This window comes from Erithacus rubecula (assembly GCF_903797595.1).
Source record: "Erithacus rubecula genome assembly, chromosome: 3".
NCBI lineage: Eukaryota > Metazoa > Chordata > Aves > Passeriformes > Muscicapidae > Erithacus > Erithacus rubecula.
The window spans coordinates 45,304,628-45,326,625 of NC_136689.1; the positions used below are offsets into that span (position 1 = coordinate 45,304,628).

Genomic DNA, 21,998 nt, shown 5'->3' on the forward strand with positions numbered 1-21,998 from the left:
CCACCAGTCTTTTTGCATATTCCTGCACTGATATTTTGAATAACAAGGAAGCTAGAAAGAGATGTGTGAGTTTGGTTTAATCATCTGCAGCCCTTCTGTGCATTTTTTACTTGCAAGTTCAGCTTCAATCATATCTGCTGTGGTAATTCTGTTAAACTTCAGTTTAACAGACATAAGGGAAGCGTAACACCTACCAGAAACAAGAGAACAATTTCCATCTTTCTCTTTTTTATTTAACCACATAAGTACATGTCAACAGTTGGCATAAACTTCATAAAAATACAGTACCTTTTTGTGCCAAAACATGAGTCAATGTTTATATAAAGACATTTTTCCTGCTTAACATTAACATTTTAAAAAGTAACTTCCCAAAAGCCCTTTTTTGTGTTTCCTTATAGAAATTTTTCCAAAATCTATTCTGTAAAAGTTAAAAAGCTAATGCATTTTCAGCCATTCTCCCTCACCCTCTCAATAAAACAGATTATAAAAAAATAAGATGTTTTAGAGTACTGATCAGTTGTTACGCTACTACTTTATCACAGGTTCCCATTTAATTGACACTGTTACAGGCGTGATGGATGGTGTCCCTACAACATCCAGGATCACCAGATGCTATTAGGGCTAAAAAGACCAGTCATACCAATAGACTGATGTGAACAAAAAAGCTGAGCTGAAACAAATCTGAACCATTAATGATACATGGTGAAACATCAGACCTTAGAAGTCTTATGATGCTGTAGAATCACAGGAAGCTGTCATAGCTCCCAATGGCAATAAACATACAAAAATTCTACCAAGTCAGTTAAATGACTAAAGGGTATCCTCACACTGGGTATCTTGGAAGGTGAGTTTTCTATTATCTAATTATAATACTGGTGTGACATCAAGATGACAGAAAAACAGCAGAACCAGTCTAATAATGCTGGAGCATTTATAGCCACACAACTGACTACACCCATAGCACAACTGGGATAAATTTAATTTTTCTTTAATGCCGATGAAAAAGTCCAGGCAGAATCTAATATATGGGGAAAGGAAAAAGGGCATTAAATTTTGAAAGTAATTTCCTATCAAGTTAGGCGCTGAAGGTCTAGTTAAGGCAGTGAAGGATTTGTTTGATTATCTTTCTAAGGCTATGACAGATTTTTCCTGAATAAAGCATCTTCCCTTAAAATTTTCATGTATATTATGCCAGCTTATTTTGAAAGCATAAGGAAATGCTAAAAACCCTTGGACACTTAGAAGCTAAATATTGCTTACTGCAAATATTACCCTTATTAATCTTCTTCTTTAATATCAACAGGATTCCAATAACATGCACCAAAAAAATGAAGTTTCAGGTCTACCTACGAACTTTTCCATAGCTACTTTAAGCTCTTTTTGGATCAATGTTAAATAAAATGTGCAAATTTATAATCATTTGCATAGCAAATCTCAAGGGACTGACCCTGAAATAGAAATCCAACTGCTAGGTTTAAGATATTTCTACAATCAGAATTCACTTAAAATGGTAAAAAATAAAATACACATTTTTCCATTTTAAGTCTAGTAAAAAAAGTATTCTGATTTAGAATTCTTAACTGAATGCTTCATTGCATTGAAATATTATTCCTTCGGAATCTTCAAGACTCTGTAATTGCTATTTTCAAATACTGTGATGAAATATGGCCTGGAATCCTTGCTCATAAGGGTACATAAAGGAATTTTTCCTCTATTAGCAGGATCTTCAACATCCCAAATTTCAGGCATACTGCAGCCAGGCCTAAAAAATAGGAATATGAAAACAGAAATGAAGAAATGCCATAAAAAAACCATGAAGCTTGCTTCATAGCGCCCCATAAATACCTGATTGTGCCATCTGTATTTTTTAAGTTTGCCTTCATACTTGAAAAATTAGATTACAAAATCAATAAATATAATAGTAATTTAGAAATAGTATTGAGAATGTGTAAAATGCATCTGGCTTTTGTGGTTATGTAATTAATAAAGAATTAATTTGGAGGAGGAAGCACATAAAACAATGCAAATTATGTAACACATTATACATTACCAGGGACCCTTAAATCTTCCAATATAACGGACAGTGATATACATATTGCTAACATTTCTAAAGAAAATTCAGGGAATAAAACACCTTTAAAAAGTAGTAACTCCTTGCTTTTTATAAAAGATCATTGCCAACATTAATTCCCTGTACAGCTGCCTTTCAAAGTTATTATAACTGAGAATTTTCTAATTTCATCAAAGAAAATAGCAAAGAAATTGAACAGATACATTTAATTTTATTCTAAATGAAAAGTGAATAAAATCAAAAATCCAAAGTAATTGTGTTTTGGAGGCCAGAAAGAGAAACCAAGGGAGGAGGAGAGGGGAAAAAAAAAACCAAAGCTCTTTCTGAAAAACATCTTATATGTGACAAAATTTTTAGTGACTATTAGTGGTCACAGATTTGGTGCTCAACTATCTTTTAATTTGCACCTTTTATTCATACTAGGCTTTCATTATACACACATCTGTTCTTGCCATCAGAGAATAATTACTCCTTTCCTTTGTAATTACTTCTTTCCTCCTTTCCTTCACTGTTTTACAGTGAAGTTTAAAAACCCATACCACACAGCTTTCCAGGTTCACAAAAAGAACACAAGGTTGCTAATGATGGTAAAGTCAATTATACTGATTACTATCTACAGATGCTGGACAAATATGTATTTTGAATACTTTCAATAAATAAAGCACAAATTAACATTCCAAAACTTGATATGAATCTTCGACTACATATTTGAGGGATGTATCATTCTTGTGAGAAAGAGGGATATTACTTACTTTTTTCTGCTTACACACAATGACTCTTCAAGAATGTAGTAATTCACTCCTAGTTTTATCAAATCTCTTTTTACTTGGCTTGCAGGTTTTCGACTGTACATGGAATACACTACTTTAGTTCTGGCCCTTCAAAAATAAAAATCTAAGGGTTAGCTGCAATAGAGCATGAAAATGTAAGCTTTGACCTTAGACTGGAGAGAAGGGCTTTTTTATTTGACAAGGTTACTATGCTAAAGCAAGTTTACATTAATAGTGCCATTTGCTTAAGTATGATTATGTCTTCACAAATATAGTACTTCCAAGAAAAAGTTTGGTTTATCTGCAGCAGGAGACAACTTTGTAACAAGATCCATGGCTACTGTGAACTGAAAGTGTAAAGATGTCAAACCAATGCATTCACCATGTAATACTGAAGGCCAGAAATGACCTTCCTTGAACTGGGGTGATCAGGAGGAAGCAATCCTCAGCCAAGTCTCTCCAGATCCCTGTCACTGTGTTTCACTATGGTAACACTGCCCTTGCTGGGACATTCTGAAATGCAGAGCATAAGACCCGGAGTCCACTTCAGTAATGAAGGAAATTCAGCCCTTGGATACCATGATCCTGTTTCAGAACTAGATGACCTTTAAGGTCGCTCCAAACCAGGCCAGTCCATATCTCATCCAGCAATATCCTCCTCCAAATGTGCAAAGCATGATCCTGTTAAAGCTCATTCATTTTCTGATACTTAGTATGGGTTCTGCCTGTACCTTGTTTTTCCCAAACATGCACTGGTCCCGCAATTTTGTAACCAGGACAAAATATTTCAAATGAAAGGGACCTACAGTGATCATCCAAGACCCACTGTCTGCCAATTCAGGGCTGACCAAAAGTTAAAGCCAGTTAAGGCCAGGCAGAAAACTAAGGACATAAGGCATGTAAAATGAATTCCTGACTTTTCTCTTTTATCCCTCTCTATCTTGCTTCTTTCTTGTTGTAGATTTCTTTTAAGCAGTTTCACCAAATTAACAAAAACATGATGCACTATTAAATTCAGTAAAAGAAATTAATGACCTTTTCATAGAAATCAATTTCAATTTAGGCAAAGATCCTGATTTTGGAAACAAGAAGAGTACCAATCTTAGTAACTCCACTACAAAATTTCAGCTTCAATAATTAACCAATTATCACAAAAAATGGCAGCCAATCACAGAAAGCTATTAGAAATAAACACCCTGGCTATCCTAGGGGGAAAAAAAATATCTGTCTACAATGTCAGGAGTAACCAGAATGAAGAAAGGATATAATTGTACAGATTAAAGAAATCCAATTCCTTAACTTGATTCTGATTTTCTTGTATGTAAGTTTCAAACAACATCTGTCCCTAGAATGTATCCTTTCTGATGGACACAAACCCTGAAGAAATAATGCATGTGATTTCAATCTGACTGAAATAACAAATCCAGTTCTGCGAGGTTTTAACAAATTTTACAATGTAACATGATGCCATTCCTACTGTGTATTACATACATTACGAGAATCCATAGCAGATGCAAATGAAACCTCAACAACAAAGTTTACCTTAAACCTGCATCTTCATAGTGAGGATGATTTACAATAGGACGAAGTGTAGACAATTTAACACTTGCCATTGTAGGCATTGCTCCTGCAAAAACTGCATCTGAAATACACAATCAAAGGCATTTTTGAAATAAGAAATCAAGCAGATAGAGAAGCAATTCAAATATCTGAAGAGTAATCCTGCAGAAAAACCATGAAGAGGGTAGGGTACTCCTTTTTACAAGGCCATATGTGACATCAACAGGAAATGCACAAAATCAGTGTTTTCGTTTGTGGTTTTTTTAACCTTGAATATAAGCCATTAGATAACTAAGCATCAAAGAATGGAGATTTAATGCCCCTTATTTTTCTTGAATTGGTAGAATAACATACTCATTATAACAACACACTTTCATTAGTCACTTTCATCAGTGTTAAATGAGCAATAAAATCTCAGTTCACTTTGGCTTTAACATATTTTCCTTCTAGAAAGGCAACTACTTTGTTTCCAACCACTTTTCTGACAGATTTTAGGAAAAGGAGGGGTGTAACCACAACACACATAGTCATTTTTAAATCTCTTCTAGCAAAATACTGATCACATACCCACATACAGGACCAGTATAATTTAAGAAAAATCTGTTTTAACTGGACTTTGGCAAAGATGTTTTTGTTGAGAATAATACACCGGGGTTAGAACTTCCAGATCAGTAGCCTGGAGTCTAACAAAGTTAGCTTTTGCTGCTTTTTTCACTGGAGATACCTTTTATGTGAACAAGTAGACATGCCAGAGCCATAGACAGTACCAACACCTCTGCAGTCATTTGTGACAGGTTCTGTGGTCAACCTCACAGTAAATAGGGACATCCTACATTATTAAATAGTGTACCTTGTCTGGTATTGACTTGTATCCACTCTAAAAGTTCTTCCTGCGGCAAATTGCTAAATTCTCCCATGATGTTCCACTGAGTTCGAAGATTTGCAGATCCCTCTATTGTCATCAATGCTAAAATAGCAAAGACCAATGTTTTGGGCTGGATTTTATAGAAGAGCCATCCAAACAACTGAAATGCAAGAATCAATTAATTCCTAGACAACAATTCTGTAATGTTGTATGCAGAACAATTAATTTTTATTTCTCTATGAGGAACCTGACATATATTGCACTATGAAACATCTCTGCTATTTCTTCTTCACTAAACTTCAGATTATAATTCATAGTATTATAATATAGTTCAGAACATAAGAATATATTATATATAATACATATTATATTTCAGAATATAATTCCTAAGAATTTTTAATGGTTTAACAAATATTTTACATTACATTTCAAACTACCAATAAATAAATAAAAAATTTAAAAATTCACATTAATGTAAATTTTTAAAGTTGTAGCTGAAATGTAAAAATCTGCAAGTAAAGATGATTCAATAAAGCTAACTAGACTTTTACAGTATTTTATCATCTGTTTACATCCAGAGGTTTTATATGTAGTATACAGATTAGAGACTGTACTGCAAACTTTCAAAACTTATTAGAAAAACAGACTTTGAGGATAGTAAGTTTAATGCTGCTTTATATATCCCAATCTTTCCTTTCTTGAACTGGGGCTTGCATTGTTTCCTAAAGACAATTTGCTTGAGGCTCTAAGTGAATATTCATAAATATGGGAAAATGGGTAGTTAAATAAGTAGTACTAAATTTGCTGTGTTGAAGCTTAATTTAAGCAGCAACAGTTTACCACATTCATCTTTGAACTAAACCTTAAATAACAAAGTATGAACTACATTTTTTCCAATTAGAAGGCTCCACACATTAAAAATATCAAACCCACCTAAATAAATAAATTTAATTCATAATACCATTACCTGGGGTTCTTTTAAGTAAAGCATGAAACAATAAAATAATATCTCTCAGTAGAAGCTCCCACTAAGCTGACTACACCAATTAGATAGCGTGTGTTATCTTTCTTATAAACTAACCACAAACTACCTCAGAATACTAAAATTCTCCAGCCACCTCTCCAAAATAACAGTGTACTCTGCTCTCATCCCCAAAGACCCAATAACACTGTGAGAAGAACACCAATACTATCCAGGAAAAGTTAACAGCCCAAATAGACCTGACCACTGTGTGGATCTGGAAGAATGAAGCATTTGTAGGCTGCTCTACATGAGCAAACCTCCTTTTCACCAACAGCTGCAAAAATGTCACTTCATGAACATGTTAGAACCTTTGACAGTTCCACAGTTTTAAAATCATAGAAAACTGCATTACTGCCACACTTTTATAAAACCTCATTAATGTTCAAAGTCCCTGAATTTAGCACTATTTTGCTTACACAAGAAGCCTAGAATGATTGAATATATACGCAATGCAAAAGCAGCATTTCTTTCATGGGATGCTGTTCCTTATGTGGTGCTTTATCAATTCAATGTTTTGGGTTGTTTTTTGCTTTGTTTTTTATCCCTAAATGATTACTTCAAGTCTTTCTCCAGATATTTTGTTTTCAAAATTTCCACTCAGCATAGTATCATTTCCCCTAACAGAAAGAGGAAATGTGTGGATGTAAATTTCAGAAGTCTGAACAGAAACAACAGCAGATATGAGTCTAATTTGAAGCACAAACTGTAAATTCAATGACAAAAATTAACTGATACTTAATTTAATTACTCCTCTTGGTTCAACTTGAGAAGTAAAGATTCTAATCACAGGTTTCTCATAGTTAAAATGCACCTGTAGAGAGGAAGGGAGTTACTCCCTTTGCAAACATGCAGCTACTTTATATTTTTATTTCATTAAAAATCCTTTCTTGAAAGTGTGTTATGAAGTGAATTACTTTCACATGAAAATCAACATCAGGTCACTTCTTTTCATCAGAAAGCATTCCAGACAAGGAAAATATTCCTTATTAGAAAAAGAACATTATCATTTTTATTGCCACAAGCCGCTGATAATGGAAAAATGAAAAGTGCAGGGATTCATGCAATGGGCTGAAAGAACACAACATACAAAATTTCTTTTCCATATGCAAATAGTAATCTTTAGCCTTAAAACAAATTAGATATACTAATATACCACTGCAGATAAACTTTCATAGTCTGCTAGATGAAAGGGTAGTGTTGACCTCAATTACAATAAGGGAACTGCCTATCTTAAATTTGCGTAAATTCTTGCATCTGTAAAACCAAATTGTCACTTATTAACTTATGTTCATTCAAACAGCTAAAACTTAATCCTATAATAAAATGTACCGAGTGTTAATCAACAATTTGGTCATAAGTCCCATCTTCCTCCATCCAAGAAATTCTGGATCAGTATTGCACATACAGTCAGATTTTTCAGCCTCAACAAACTACTTCTCCTCAGCAGTTGTAATGTGGAAGGAGCAGAAAACCTGACACAGCCTCCTTGGAAAATCATCCCTTAATTGCTTCCCTAGAATGACTAATGCTAGAAATACCTAACCCCCTTCTTGCAGACCCCCACATTATCTTTTTTTTTTTTAGAAAATTGGTCCTTTTTCAATCCCTTGAGTGATTGGTCACTTTTTACCTAAAACTTTTAAGTAGCTGGTTAGCTTTTCAATTCTTGATATTGTTGGTTCATTTTTTAAGGCACCCTAACCCTATAAAAGCCCCTTTAATACCTTATGTACCCAGACTGCTGCTCAGACCCCTTTGTAGAAGAAATAAAGTTGTTTCAGAACCTCTGTGCAGCTTTCTCAGTCCCTTTCTCTTTGCTGGCTAAGAAGGTACTTGGCAAGCAAAGATCACAAAAGAGCTACTAGCCTGTATTCTACGCTTGCTTACAACCCAGTACCTTCTGGCTGAAATCTGCCTGAAGCACCAGGAAAAGCTGTTCCTTACAGAACTTTTTATTCAGACTTGTAGCAGCTTGGGGCAAACTCTAAGCCCCAACAGTCACAGGTATAAAAAAAGCTCATTAAAAAACACTCAGTATTTTCCTGGCCCTACAAAAACAAGCAAATCAACCAAAACAAAAATGAAAAAAAGAAGTTTTCTTATTGTTTGCTGAAGTCTTAGAAGTTATCTGCTCAATGGTGGCTTATGGCAGCTCCCAGAACAGGTTATCATCTGCAATTGCAGCTCCCTGAGAAGCTTACTCTCACTCTACAACAGGAAACAACAGAACAAACAAAGGGATAAAATGTAGTTGGAAGCCACAGATAAAAAATACTGACAAAATAATCTGAACTTGCCCTCCCTTCCAATATTTACACACTTATGACTTCTAGCATCCTCTAAGATCCAACATGCAACAATTATGAAAAGCACCAGCGTTCACTAATGTGCCTCATGACTCCAGCTGCACTACTAAACACCCATAACAATCCAGGAAGAATTATTGAAATGCTATTACTCAGCTGTCAATAAAAATAAAAAAGTCACCATGCAGCTAAAAAAAAATCAGGACAGATTTTACTGTGGCACAAAATATATAGATACTTTTAGTTCCAAACTTCACTACAAAACTCTAGTACTACTACCACCAGCACAACCAACAGGGCAGAAAAGCCCATCAGGAAACACATAGTCAAAATAAGAACTAAGAACAAATCAACATTGGACAGCATTAATTTAAATCATAATTGTTATCTAGAAATTGCACGTTAAAAGAACATTTTTTCATTTTTTCTGAACTTTGAAAAACAGCTTCATTTCAAATTACTCAGAAACACCTTATGAAAGTTCACTTAGAAAAATAACCAATGCAACTGCTATTGCTTGAACAACCAGACCACCTAAAAGGATGCCAGCTTTCAAGAACTAAGAGCTGCAAAACTGAACACCTGGTAATCTTCTAGAATAGCAAGCATGTTGAGGAAAATCCTAAATTCCAATACTCAATTTCAAGATGGCTAAAGAAAGAGGTTTTGACAATTTCTTAGTGTTTTATATTTTAACTGTAGAGATTCATTTGATATTGGCCAACTTGCAGCACTTTCACCTATGCCAAATTCATCAGGCATCAAGAAAGAGATAAGCATAACATATAAGCAGACTGATACTGTGTAATCTGTCCAGTGTTACAAAGAACTGCCCTTCTCTAAAGATCACTTAGGAAGCAGTTCAGTTTTCTGAAAAACAGTTATTTGTTCAGCTAGCCTAAAAAGCTTTTGCCTCTTTTTTTGCTCTTTTGCATAAACCCATCTCATTCACTCATCTTCCAGTTGTCTGACATGGTTATCAGCTGTTTCACAGACAGGAAATGCCTTCACCATACCACCCCAATTCCCCTTTAGATACTTTCTACAAAATCACAGTGCAGTGCACAGTGACAGGAACCTCTGAAGATCCAGCCCTGCTGCTTGAGCATGGTCACCCAGAGCAAAGTCCATGTCCAGAGAGCTTCTGAATACCTCCAAGGATGGACACTTCACCACAACACTAGGCAACCTGTGCCAGTGCTGACCACCCTCACAGTGAAAGTTTCCACATGCTCAGAGGAAACATTCATTTCATCATGTGCTCATTGCCTCTTGTCCTGTCACTGGGCACCATGTGAAAGACCCTGCCATTCTTCCCAGTTTTGCACCATCAGCAAACTTGCTGAGAGTGCACTCTGTCCCACCATTCATTCCACTAATAAAGATATTGAACAGTCCTGGACCTAGAATTGGCCCCTCAGGTTACTGGCCTTCATCCAGACTTGGCACCACTGATCATCCCTCTCTGGGCTCAGCTGTTCACTATTCAATCTACATCCCTGCCTACTTCCCAAAGGACTACTTACCCTACGTTTGCTGCATGTTAAAAGCTTCTAAAACAGCTATTTAAATAGCGGTTTAATCACATCCACTTCTCAAAAACACAGATAATGAAAGCCTATTCTAAGACCTTTTATATTTGGAGAAAATCTAGTAACATTTGGTGTTATAAATTATTTCAAAGTAGAAATCTCAAGTCTGAGTTAGTCATATCAGTTCGATTTTCAACACTGAAATGTTTTCAACACGCAAGACTTCAAACAAGACTTCTGGAAAGAATTAACAGACAAGAAATATGCAAGGTAATCAGCTCTGAAGAGCTGTAAAAACAGTGTAAACAAAGACAAACACTGGATAAAATTAATAGTCAATAAAAGCTTGCAGGTTTTTTTTTTTCACAGAGGTGTGCAAACACAGTAAAATCTGTCTCCCTGTGCTCAAGCTCAATACACAGCATGTTAACTTATATAACAATGCAGTTGGACAAGTTGCATAAAGCAAGCCTTTTGCTTTATTTTGGAAGAGGGAAGAATGGAACCATTTTTTGACAGGCAATATAACCTGGTTTATTTTTATCTGGTTCCCTCATATTCAGCAATTACACACAGAGAAATCTGCTTTAGGACATATATCTGTGTAATACTCTAAGTATGAGATAGCTACAGGAAAAAAAGAGACCTTACCTGTTTTGAACACACCAAGGAAGCCATAATACACAGATGTGGTGTTAAAAACAGTTTTAGTCTCATGATTAAAATTGCTAGGACACTGTATGCCAACAGCTGCAATGCATGGAATACCAGCTGAAAAGAAAAGAAGAAACCAAAAGACACAGAAGCAAATTTGCATAGTTTTCATTTCTGTCTTAAATACACAACTTCATTTTCAGTATAGCTTAAATGATGAACTTGTCTGAAAGGACTCCAAGTCAAGTTAAAGTATTCATATTTCAGATGATGATAGCGAGTTTCTGTTATCTTCTATCTAAAGTGCATGTAGTGCACCTAAGGAATGGAATAACAGGAAGAAGAAACATTATCAATAAAAAAAAAGGAGCTAAGAAACAGCTAGCTATTTAAAAAATCCTTAGACATTAACAGGCAATTATATATGCAAGATTTCTTGTATAACCTTTATAGAAGTTAAGAGACCCTGCTTTTTATTGCCCCAAATACCCAAGTATGGAATAAGAGAAGCAAAGATGATCACTCTTGATAATCACATAATCAGAGGCAGCTTGCTTTAGTATTCTAAAAAGCAGATATGTCACTCACTACTCTTTTAACATTAACCTATGTTACTTGTTAAAGTGCTGTGCTAAATCAGAGGCATTTTTGCAACCAGTGCTTTTATCTGATTATCATGGAATCATATAGGTTTGAAAAAACCTCTAAGATTAATTCCACTCATTAATCTAACACTGTCAAGTCCACAGCAAACCATGACCAACACTTTTGGGCATTTTTCCTAACATCCAACCTAAACCTCCTCTAAAGCAACTTGAGGTTAAACCATGAGACATCTACCAGCTTTCTGGACCACCTGATCCCAGTGTTTCACCATTCTCACTGTAGAAAGATTTCTTCCTTATAGCTAGCCTAAATCTACCTGATTTAGGCACAAGGGATACCTTGTCCTTCTTACAGGTCCCCTTTAAGTAACAACAGGCCCCAGTAAAGTCTCCCTGCAGACTTCTCTTCTCCAGGCTGAACAACCTCAACTCTTTCAGTCTGTCCTCATAGGAGAGGTGTTCTACACCTGTGTTTTTGTGGACGTCCTCTGGACCTGCTCTAAGAGTCCATGTTCTTCCTTTGCAGAGGGCTCCAGAGGGGGACACACTACATTGCTTTGCACAGTTTTACTAAAAAGAAAATGGAAGGTCCAGTCTAATGCCTTTTGGAGAAGCTCAAGATTCCTCTCTTGCACAGTCACCCCCATAAGCCAGTATATTCCTTTGTCCAACATTCCAGAGTTATTCTGGTGACATACCAGACCTAATTTAAGATGAAGGAAATAACAATGCAAATACTTAGCTTTGAATAAACCATGTGTATCAGTATCAGCCCATTGCAACCTGCATTTCAATACTGAGTATTTGCATTAACACAGGAGTAAGATCGTGCAGAAAGAGAATCTTACCTCACCATGGTTAAAGCGTTCTTCTCTGAAAAAAATAAGAACCCAAAACTCAACATTATTTATGTACTACAGAAGCACCTATGTACATTATTTATGTACTACAGAAGGTTTTATTTTAAAATCATCTCTAACAGCATTAGACAATGCAACTAATCCAGTAAATTTTAATCAAGTGTCAAATTTTTTTTCCCCCTCTATGCAAGTTTTGAAATAAATTGCAAATCACAACTATCTTCCTCAAACCCTGTATCTATTTGGAAATCTTGACTTTTGATTTCAGCAGGCTTTTAAAATTATTTCTGTGAGATCAAACTCAGGTATCTTTATAACCTGGAAGAAAATAATGGGGAAAAAAGAATTTGCATTTACTATTTATAACAAAAAAGCAAAAAGGCTTTTTTGCAATAACATAAACATAATACATAAATATTGGTTTAAGAACAGAGCAGAAAAAGTAGATCATTAAACATAAAATCTAGACATAAATGGGTCAAGATGTCTTAAAGGAGAGGAGGGGGCAGGGGGACCTGTCTGGCCCCACCACAGGAAGCTGAGCACAGGGAGAATGTCTGCAGCCAAAAAGGGCTGGAACCAAGTTACTGTTCTGTTTTGTTGTTAATTTTCACAGCTGTTGTTATTTTTGCTTGTCTTGTTAGATATATTAGTAAAGACCTGTTATTCCTCTTCCCATATCTTTGCCTGAGAGCCTCTGATTTCAAAATTATAACTTGGAGGGAGGGAGGGGGGTCTGCACTCTCCATCGCAGGGAGGAGTTCCTGCCTTTCCTGGCAAATACTTGTCTTTCAACCAGGACAAATACTTACTTTTCATATCGGCCTGTATGAGATAAGGACCACAAAATATATTTAATTGCCTGAAGAAAACAAGAGACAACAAAACGTATGAACAGACTATCAAAAACATTTTGAAGCATTTTCAACATTTGCTCAATTAAACTATACCTGGGTAATCTCTTTTCAAGATAATGCTAAGATAAAAGACATGCAATGTTTTAGCTGAAAGTTCTTTTAGAGGATGTTTAATTAGCAGTTAGCAGTTATCCCATCTGTTCCTGAGCAAAGTTTAAGTTGTTTTTACACAAATTATACATAATCAAATTTACAAAAACAGTTACAAATTCCAGTTTTAGTATTGATCAGCTAAATAACAGAAATTTTTTCGATGCTTAACATCAAATTAACTTTTATCAGGACTCAGGACTGGACCTTTGCAAAAATCTTTGTAAAGAGAACAAAGAATTTTAAATACATGCTTTTGAAAATCCGTATTTTTTCTGATTATATTTGGTTTACATGCCAAGGTTTCACCAGCAGGAGCGTTGCAGGGGTGGCTTCTGTGGGAAGAGATCAGGGGCTGCCCCCATGTCAGAGAGAGACAGTTCAGACAGCTTCAAACCAGATCTACCACTGGGCAAAGCTGAACGCATGACCAACACTGCTGGGGCCCCTATTGATAACATCTTTACAAAAAAGTAAAGGTTTTTTTTACAAAAAAATTTAAGAGAGAGCAGTGGGAGAATTGGGAGTGAAATGACCCTGAAGTCACTGAGGTCAGTGAAGGATCGGGAGGAGGTGCTCCATGTGAACCATGAGATGGCAGCTTTTGGAGAACACCACAGTGATGTAAGTTTTTTTCCCCTAGAGGCTTATGAAAGATTAAGATGGAGCAGACAGAAATTCACCTGTGAGACCTGTGCAGGACCCCATGCCAAAGCAAGTGCACGTGCCCTGAAGGATTCTGCAACCCACAGAGAACCCCCAAAGGAAAAAGCTCCTGGCAGGAACTGCAGCTGGGGGACAAGACCCTACAAAGGAGGAGGTTTTCTGGCAAGAGCTGCAATCTGTGGGGGACTCATGCTGGAGCAGTCTGTTTCTGAAGAACTGTATCACATGGAAAGCACCTGACCCAGTTTCTTAAAACAACTACAGCCTATGGAAGGGACCCAGTGAGCCTGGGGATGAGAAAAAGATGTTTTAGTTTTGCTTTTTCCATTTTATTTTCAATTTACAAAAAATTCATTTGATCTTCCTCAATTCAAGCTCATGATAGTGAATCAGAAAGTGAGGCCCCAATAGTTACCTTGACACATGAGATTTATCTATTCTTCTTTCCTCATCATACTGAGAGCAGGGAATGGCAAGCATGGCTTGGCACGCACCTGGTAGCCAGCAAAGGTTAACTCACCACATCAATTTTTTCCCATCTCAAATAAATAATTAAATAGCAAATTCTTCAAAAAAACTGAAATGTAAGTTCAAGGTAAAGGTAACTCATTAAATCAATCACTTACCCTTTTGATGATTACCCCAAAAACCACCAGAACAACTGGTAATAGCAGAGTCTTTGTGTATCTTACTGGCGTCTAAAATGGAAATCAAATTCATTAATCACTTTCCTTCATCTGTAATAACTTCAATCACCATTTTAAAGAAATTAATATAAGGAAATCTTCCTGGAGTAAAATGCAAATACAAACTGCACCCAGCAATCATACTAAAGACACAATACTAGGGTCATCAGTAAATTATTTCCAATTCTTTGGCAAACCATCCAATGATGAGAAGTGGATTGTATCTCATCTGAATTTGAGTACTATAGGATGACTAAACTATAAACATTCCAAATACATATCTAGGTGCTAATAAATTAAAAGGAGTCTATTAATGCCACATTATGAAGCTTCAATGCTTTTCTGTAGACTAAACCTACCACACAAGGTCCTTGCAGCTCTCAGTACATTTTCCATATACTCAAAACCAGGTACTGAGAGCCCCATAAAATCTTGTTCGCAGAAATGTAACCTTTCATTTATTCCTGAGGAAGCACGTCTTTCATTCAAGCAAGCAGATTTCTTAAATCTAAAATCAGAACACTGCTTCGCTTTAAGTTAATTTAAATGCAAAAAACCCAATTAAATTAATTTTAGTTAATTAATTTCTCTTTTCACAAACATTCATTTGAACTTATGATGGCAGTAGGAAGTGCGGCTCTCAAACGTTTTGTCAAAAATAAAGATAAAGCAAGAAGTTTCCTCTTCCAAAATCACATATTTTGACCAAATTACCTCTTTTTCCATGAAGTCAAACTCGGCAGCACAGGTATACATTAATGTATCAAAATCCTTGTAGCCAATAAATTTAGATTTCAATATATTTCCTATATGAGCCTGGTAGGACATGCAAGAAAGAAATACCAAACTGTAGTAAGCAAAAACTGTCCTGCTTTCCATAACGAAGTTGTATAAATATAAGAAATTATATTGTATTTAGAAATATTTTTAATTAGAACAGAAGTTTATACCACTTACAGTATTGTTACAAGAGCACCAAAATCTACTTCCAGGGTATGAAATAACATCTTTGAGTCTAACACAGATTGTACGGTGTTAAATAAAAAGCAGAAAACAGGAGTAAAAAGGGTGTTAACATTGTGACTGTATTTAACAAGAGTATAGTTTTGCATAGTTATATTGTAAGATGTGACCTTCCTATCTTTTATCCCTTGATAAACATCTGCAGACAGGTTTTTAACAATAGAATAAAGGGGCTGAAATACAGCAAAGGCTGTACTTGTTACAACAAGCATTTCAAAACTCTCATGAAAATTAGTTTAAGAAAAGAGTGAACTGACATACTGAGTAAATAAAGGTATAGGAGAAGAAAGCCAAGACAAACAAAGCCCTATAAATCCACATTTAAAAACAAACACATAGAGCATTCACTAAGACAAGAGTAAATATATTTGTGTTTTCACAAATTTTAGTAAAGTGATAATGAAAGAAAAAGCAAATATACAATCTCTATTCCACTTCTGCAAAACAAATTCTGGAAATTCAGGAAAGTGTATCAGTAAGACATCAAAACCAAATATTAGGAGTGATAAAATTTTTGAAATATAGCAACCAAATAGTTTGATAAGAGAACTTACATCATCAGCTATTCCAAACACAAGAGAAGTCAGGTACTTCAAGGCGACTGTCCCAAATAGCCACGCACATCCTTCAATGACCTTGAAAAATACATTTATAATGAAATGAATGTCTTTAACTTTTATAATTTTTTTTCTTTTTTAAAAGGCTTCCTAAATTTAGCTGCTACTATTAAATTCTCCTATGTTATAGCTGAAATAGTTTTGTGCAACTGGCAGCAAAGTGATCTTTAAACAGGGGCAGCCTCACTGTCTGTTCCACCTGTTTTGCACATATTAGTGTATAGGGATTGTTTTTGGACAAGAACTGCTCCACATTATTGACCTGTGCTGGCCCAATAACTCAAATCTTTGGAGGAATTTGATGATTTATAGCACTGTCTCAAGATGATCTGATGCTAGAAGTTGATGGAAATATAAACAAAGCACGTACAGTTACTACTTTTAGTTATGTATCAAGTTTATTCCTGTACCAGGAAGGTTAAATTCTTGGCAGTGTAACCTAATCTAGTTTATTCTTTATAAAACTGGAACAACAGAATTGGACAACTTGTCTCAGTATCTTGTATTTGAGACTCACAGCAGATGCTTTAAGAGAGAATGCAACAAAAACCTGATGTAACCAGAATTTTTAGTGAAAATGATCTGTATTCAATTGTCTCGTTTAATGGCTGCTAAGAAACCTAAATACCTAGGAGGCATCCTAATCCTTTACTGAATGGTTCTGGGTTTTTTTCTTCCACAGTAACTTTGTTATGCCTTATCAACTTATCACTGCTAGCATAAGGGGCACTAAAAAAACTATTATTATATTCTACTTTTATTCACTGGCTTGTCATATTTACCTTTATTTTACAATATGTAGAATCCTAATGTATTTTAAAATCTCAACTATTTGGTGAATCTACATTAATAATTATCTTTATACTCTACATAATGGTAATAGATTTGGGGTCAGGCATTCTCATATTTTAATTTTTTTAAGCAAGACACACTGACTGAGACTACATGCAGTATTTACATCACATACGAATTTACAAAATTTAAAAAAAAACCTGCTTTCTCTACAGGTCCTTCTCTGTGATTTCCATCAAATATTTTCGTTCTTGGTGCCTGCTCAGTAATAAATTGGTGTGTTCAGTGAACTCTGAGTAGGAATACTGAGATTTCTCTGCTGAATGGCAGCACCTTATTTGGGATCAATTATTTTATACATGCTTTTAGGGTCAAGGTGGTCTTTTGAAAACTTACCATTCAATCCTACCCTTTGTTTCTGACCTAATATTCATACCTTATCTCATGAATTTTAATTTCTTTTACAGTTTCAGTTAGACAGCTTCTCAAAAAAGTTCCTGAAATTTACATACATTACATTCACCCACACACCCTTCTCTACATCCTTCAGTGGAGTCAAACACTTCTGCAAGACTTGATTTCATTCTACAAAGGCTGCATTGGGTGTCTCTCACTATGCTGCACGTATATACAGCTTAACACACCTTCCTCATCATACAAGTTCTTATTCTTTTACAAAATGTATTAGTTTGCTGATCCACAAGTGCCTTGGATCTTCATTTCAGAAAACTGACATGAAATTTGTCTACACTGATTTTCCCTGATACTACAGTCAGGCATGCATACATGCATTGCCATTTGCAATAAATATTTTAATTCCTTTCTATTCTAATTCCAGTATAATATCTGTATGAATTTCATCCAGTTTTGCTAACAGCTTACCCTTCATTTAATATGAATGCCTGTCTTAAGTCAGGCATAAGTCTTGGTAGGCTCCCATTTCAGGTGTTCTTATATAGTAATGTCTTAAGCAGCAAGTCACTTCTCATGTTCTCTACAGTGTTACATTTCATTCATAATAGTTTTGGGAGAGTTCTCCCTGTTTGGACATGACTTCTACTACCGTCCAACCTCACCCACACACTCTACAGTGTTTTACTCTGACTTGCTTCCTTACATAATTTTAAGATGTTTGCTGCTGTCATAAAAATATCCTTAAAAATTATGTAGATATCCACATGTTAGTGAGTATCTAATGCAGTACCTTAATCTCCATTTCTGCAAGCACTGTTAGCATTTTACTTGCCTTTTCTAAATTGGCTTTTACTTTAAAAGGATTTCCATACAGATCTTATGTTTTGTAAACATGTAAAGTTAGCAATTTAAAATTAAACATGTTGCCATTTAAAGGCTATTTCAGCTTTTTGATATAAATGTGTGTTTATGCTTCTTTATTTCTTCAGGAATTTAAGACTAATTGCTGGGAACACTGACAATTTATTAAAGACAGTAGTTCAGCTATATGCCTTAATTTTCAGTTATTAGAAATGAAACCAGAAGTTGTTTTTGTATTTGACAACAAAACTCCCAAAAAAGTCATAGTTTTTCTCTGAAATTCAAAATTATATTAAATTCCTTACCCATACACAGACTCCTCTTTTGCGTCTTCTCAAGACTTTTGGACTCCATTCAAGAATTCCCTAATAAAAAAATTATTGCACATTTTCAGGTAATGTAATAACATCAAGCTATTTCAGCACCCTGAATGAGAGGTTTTTCCTTTTGGTAAGCCTATTGCATCGCATATTTATTTATTAAAAAATCTTCCATAATTAATACAACCTGAGATATGAGTATATATAGTACGATTTTACCCTGCACTGGCAAAACTTGCCAACATAAAAACTCTTACTGCAGCTCAAGCACAATTAATGGAAGACTACTTTTCTCCTGAATGAGTAAGGAGATTCTGTATTCTTCAGTTCTAAGCTTCTTTAAATCAAAACCAATGGGAAACTGAGTTCTGTCTGCTTCTGTGAATGACAAGAGACTGAAGCAATAAATATATTACTAGCAGCATAAGACAAACAATTTTCAAGTAAGGCAACAAAGCATGGAGGGCAGTAGGAGTCACTCTTTTGTGTTTCACAATATGTTCATTTTATGACACAAGGAAGACCCATCTTAGGCTAATTTGACAAACAATGTAATTAAAAGCTGCCAGAAATCCAGTCCATAAGTGAGACTGAGGCTGCTATAGGCAACCAAATAGCAGACAAACAACACTTTTTTCAAAGCAGAAAACAGGCAATGAACTCAGCAGGTTGAGAACTCAACTCAATTTGTACTTAATATATAATGACAAAAGCTGCTGTAAGAAACAAGAATAGATTCATAACAAGCAAACTATACTGCAACAAATATGCAGCCAAGGCAGTTTACTGTTAGCTCAAGTGAGAATTTGCCACACTCCTGCTCATCAACAAAATATAAACAGACAAAGAAGAAAAAAGAATCAGAAATTAAGATAATTTGCAGTAAGCTAAATAGGATCTGTTCACAACACTTTATCTCCTATTTCTTACATACATAAATCCTTTATGAGGAACTACACAAAACTGAAAGAGGTTGTGGGATTTTTTACTATTTAAAGAAAAATTAAGATGATGAATGGTGAGATGATGAATCTTCAGTGAATCATTTTGCTAACACAGCAGCAGTTTCAGTCTTAAACCACTGTTATATATGGTTTAGTCATTTGTTCTGCACTAGTGGATTTACTATCAATAAGAAGCATTTAAATGAAGTTCCTCCTTGCTCATATTCTTGTTTTACAGTCACTCTGGTCAAAAATACGTACATGGTAAATTTTATATTTTTATTAAAAGAAGAGAACTGCAAAAGTAGAAGAGCTGAGTCTTAACTGAATTTCTCTTACAAAGAGGTTTTGATGTAAATTATGGTTTCTTGAATTAGCATTTACCCTTTCACCAGATATCTTTATGGTCTAATTCTGTTTCTCATGTGAAAGGTTTCTCATCTGTCTGGCAACGCAGCAGTTTCATATTTTACATCAATAAATATACAACTGTACAGCAGTGCAGCCTTAGCACAGCATGATTCTTCTTAAGCAACCTACCGAGATAACTACTAAAGATGCAGCATAATATGATGTCAGTAACATTGAATTACCAAACATCAGAATAAAACACACCAGAAGAGATACCTGAAAGAAGAAAATAGAAGTTATTCGATTTAAAACAGAAAAGGTAAGGATTACCTAATCTGTTAACAGCTTTAAATTTAAAAACACCTACTTTACAGCAAAGTGCAAGCCTGATACTCACACTTGCAGATTTGTTCTGAAAACAGGGATTGTAAGGACTTAATGGCACAAGCTGGTAGCCAAGTGTAGATTATTGTTTACATTTATTAAAAGTACGCAGGAACAAATCCTGGTCAAAAGACAAATGTATGCAATATAATAGCTACATTTTTGAAGTTATTTCTAACATATTAATTTTTTTCTAAATTACTGTATGAGTTCTCTCCATCCTGTTTGTCACCTTTTAGAATTCTGGACAAATATAAAAAGAATAGAATGTTTGATGTTTTCTTTCTTCCTACCTGACAAACAGATATTTAAAATACCATCATCATCAAAGTCAAGGAAGCAGAACTCTGACTGTTTGATCTTATGCACCTAATTATACGAATTTGAAAGTCAATGCTGAAATACAACTTCTATCCACCATCCTTATCTTCTGTGCTCTCTTTTTAACAGAAAGCAATCTGAATTATATTTTCCAACTTGGAGGGCAAAAATCAATAAACAAGCTCTGTCTTCTTTTATACACAGGAATAAGGAAAAATAACAGTAATTTGCAGACTTTTCTACTCCGCTCTTCACATAGTTAAGACTTTCATTTTCCACAGAAGGAGTAGAGTAGGAGGGAGGCAAAAATTGAAAACAGCACAAAACAGACTGGCAGTTTACCCAGTCTCACTAAGCTGTCTCTGTAATACAACATGATTGCTTATCTATCTGAAAATGGGCTATTTATGGCACTTCAGCACCTAAATTATGATATAGATATTCACATAAGCTAGAAAGCTTAAGTATGTCACCCTTATTCTGTCAAAAAAATACCAAACAAACCTGCTTATTTTGTCCCTGCTTTATATTTGAAATGAGTTGCATAGAACTTACCATTGCCTCTAGTTTATCATTTACAGTATTTCAAAAAATTGTTTGAAAACATATGAAATGTAACTTAGTTTCTTTTCTGGGAAAATACTCTCTTTTTGCCCACTGAGTTAGCATAGAACAATTTTAGCGAAAAAAAATTTTCAAACACCATCACATTTCTTAAAAAAACCTTGTCTACATCTTCCTTTACATTTAAAACTATAATGTCACTTCAAAAAGCAAAACTTGGTCATTACCTCAACTTTAAAAATTAAACTCAGACATTATGCAGAAACTTACACATCTTTTACTTACAAATTCCCTTCTTTCTTGACTTTCTCACCCAGTTTTGAAAAAAAGAAAAATGAGTTTTCAACTTAACAGTTTATTTTCTTGTCCTCCTTTCCAAGTATCTTCCCAAGTAGTGAAACCATAAGATCTCTGCATGGTCAAGACTACAATATTTTTCAAAACTCAATTTTACTTCCAATCCAGACCCCTCCCTCCCTTATCACTGCAAGTTTTCAACCTTTGTGCAACTACAGAAAACACTTTAGACAAATAGTCTCTTTTCATGCTTTGACCTGTTTGAGAGGATTTAAGGTTTTTTTAAAAAAGTATTACCATATGAGCAGATAGTATCTTCTGTAATTTGCTGGAGTCAATATAACCCATAATACACACCGCAAATAATGAAGCTATCTAAAATCAAAAGTGAAAGGAGAGTTAAAATAATTTGCACTGGAGTACTCCTTCATGAAAAGAAAAGATTATTCAAACAATCAAAAATTTTTATTGCTACTTTTATTGCTAGGTACTTAGGCATTTCAT

General features: G+C 34.9%; 1 protein-coding gene across 1 annotated transcript in view; it reads right to left on the bottom strand.

Annotated features, from left to right (window-relative positions):
- Nucleotides 1-211: 211 nt before the first annotated feature.
- The window catches only part of DPY19L1 (dpy-19 like C-mannosyltransferase 1), a 44,766-nt gene continuing 22,979 nt past the window's right edge, over nucleotides 212-21,998 (bottom strand). Inside the window, exons 11-23 of the mRNA XM_079302623.1 lie at nucleotides 21,792-21,869; nucleotides 20,118-20,204; nucleotides 18,619-18,678; nucleotides 16,184-16,264; nucleotides 15,321-15,422; nucleotides 14,547-14,618; nucleotides 13,060-13,109; nucleotides 12,236-12,260; nucleotides 10,780-10,899; nucleotides 5,252-5,426; nucleotides 4,384-4,483; nucleotides 2,824-2,949; nucleotides 212-1,762 (exon numbers count right to left, since the gene is read on the bottom strand). Coding sequence (XP_079158749.1) covers nucleotides 1,606-1,762; nucleotides 2,824-2,949; nucleotides 4,384-4,483; nucleotides 5,252-5,426; nucleotides 10,780-10,899; nucleotides 12,236-12,260; nucleotides 13,060-13,109; nucleotides 14,547-14,618; nucleotides 15,321-15,422; nucleotides 16,184-16,264; nucleotides 18,619-18,678; nucleotides 20,118-20,204; nucleotides 21,792-21,869 — 1,233 coding nt within the window. The 3' untranslated portion in view covers nucleotides 212-1,605. The remainder of the gene's footprint in view (nucleotides 1,763-2,823; nucleotides 2,950-4,383; nucleotides 4,484-5,251; nucleotides 5,427-10,779; nucleotides 10,900-12,235; nucleotides 12,261-13,059; nucleotides 13,110-14,546; nucleotides 14,619-15,320; nucleotides 15,423-16,183; nucleotides 16,265-18,618; nucleotides 18,679-20,117; nucleotides 20,205-21,791; nucleotides 21,870-21,998) is intronic.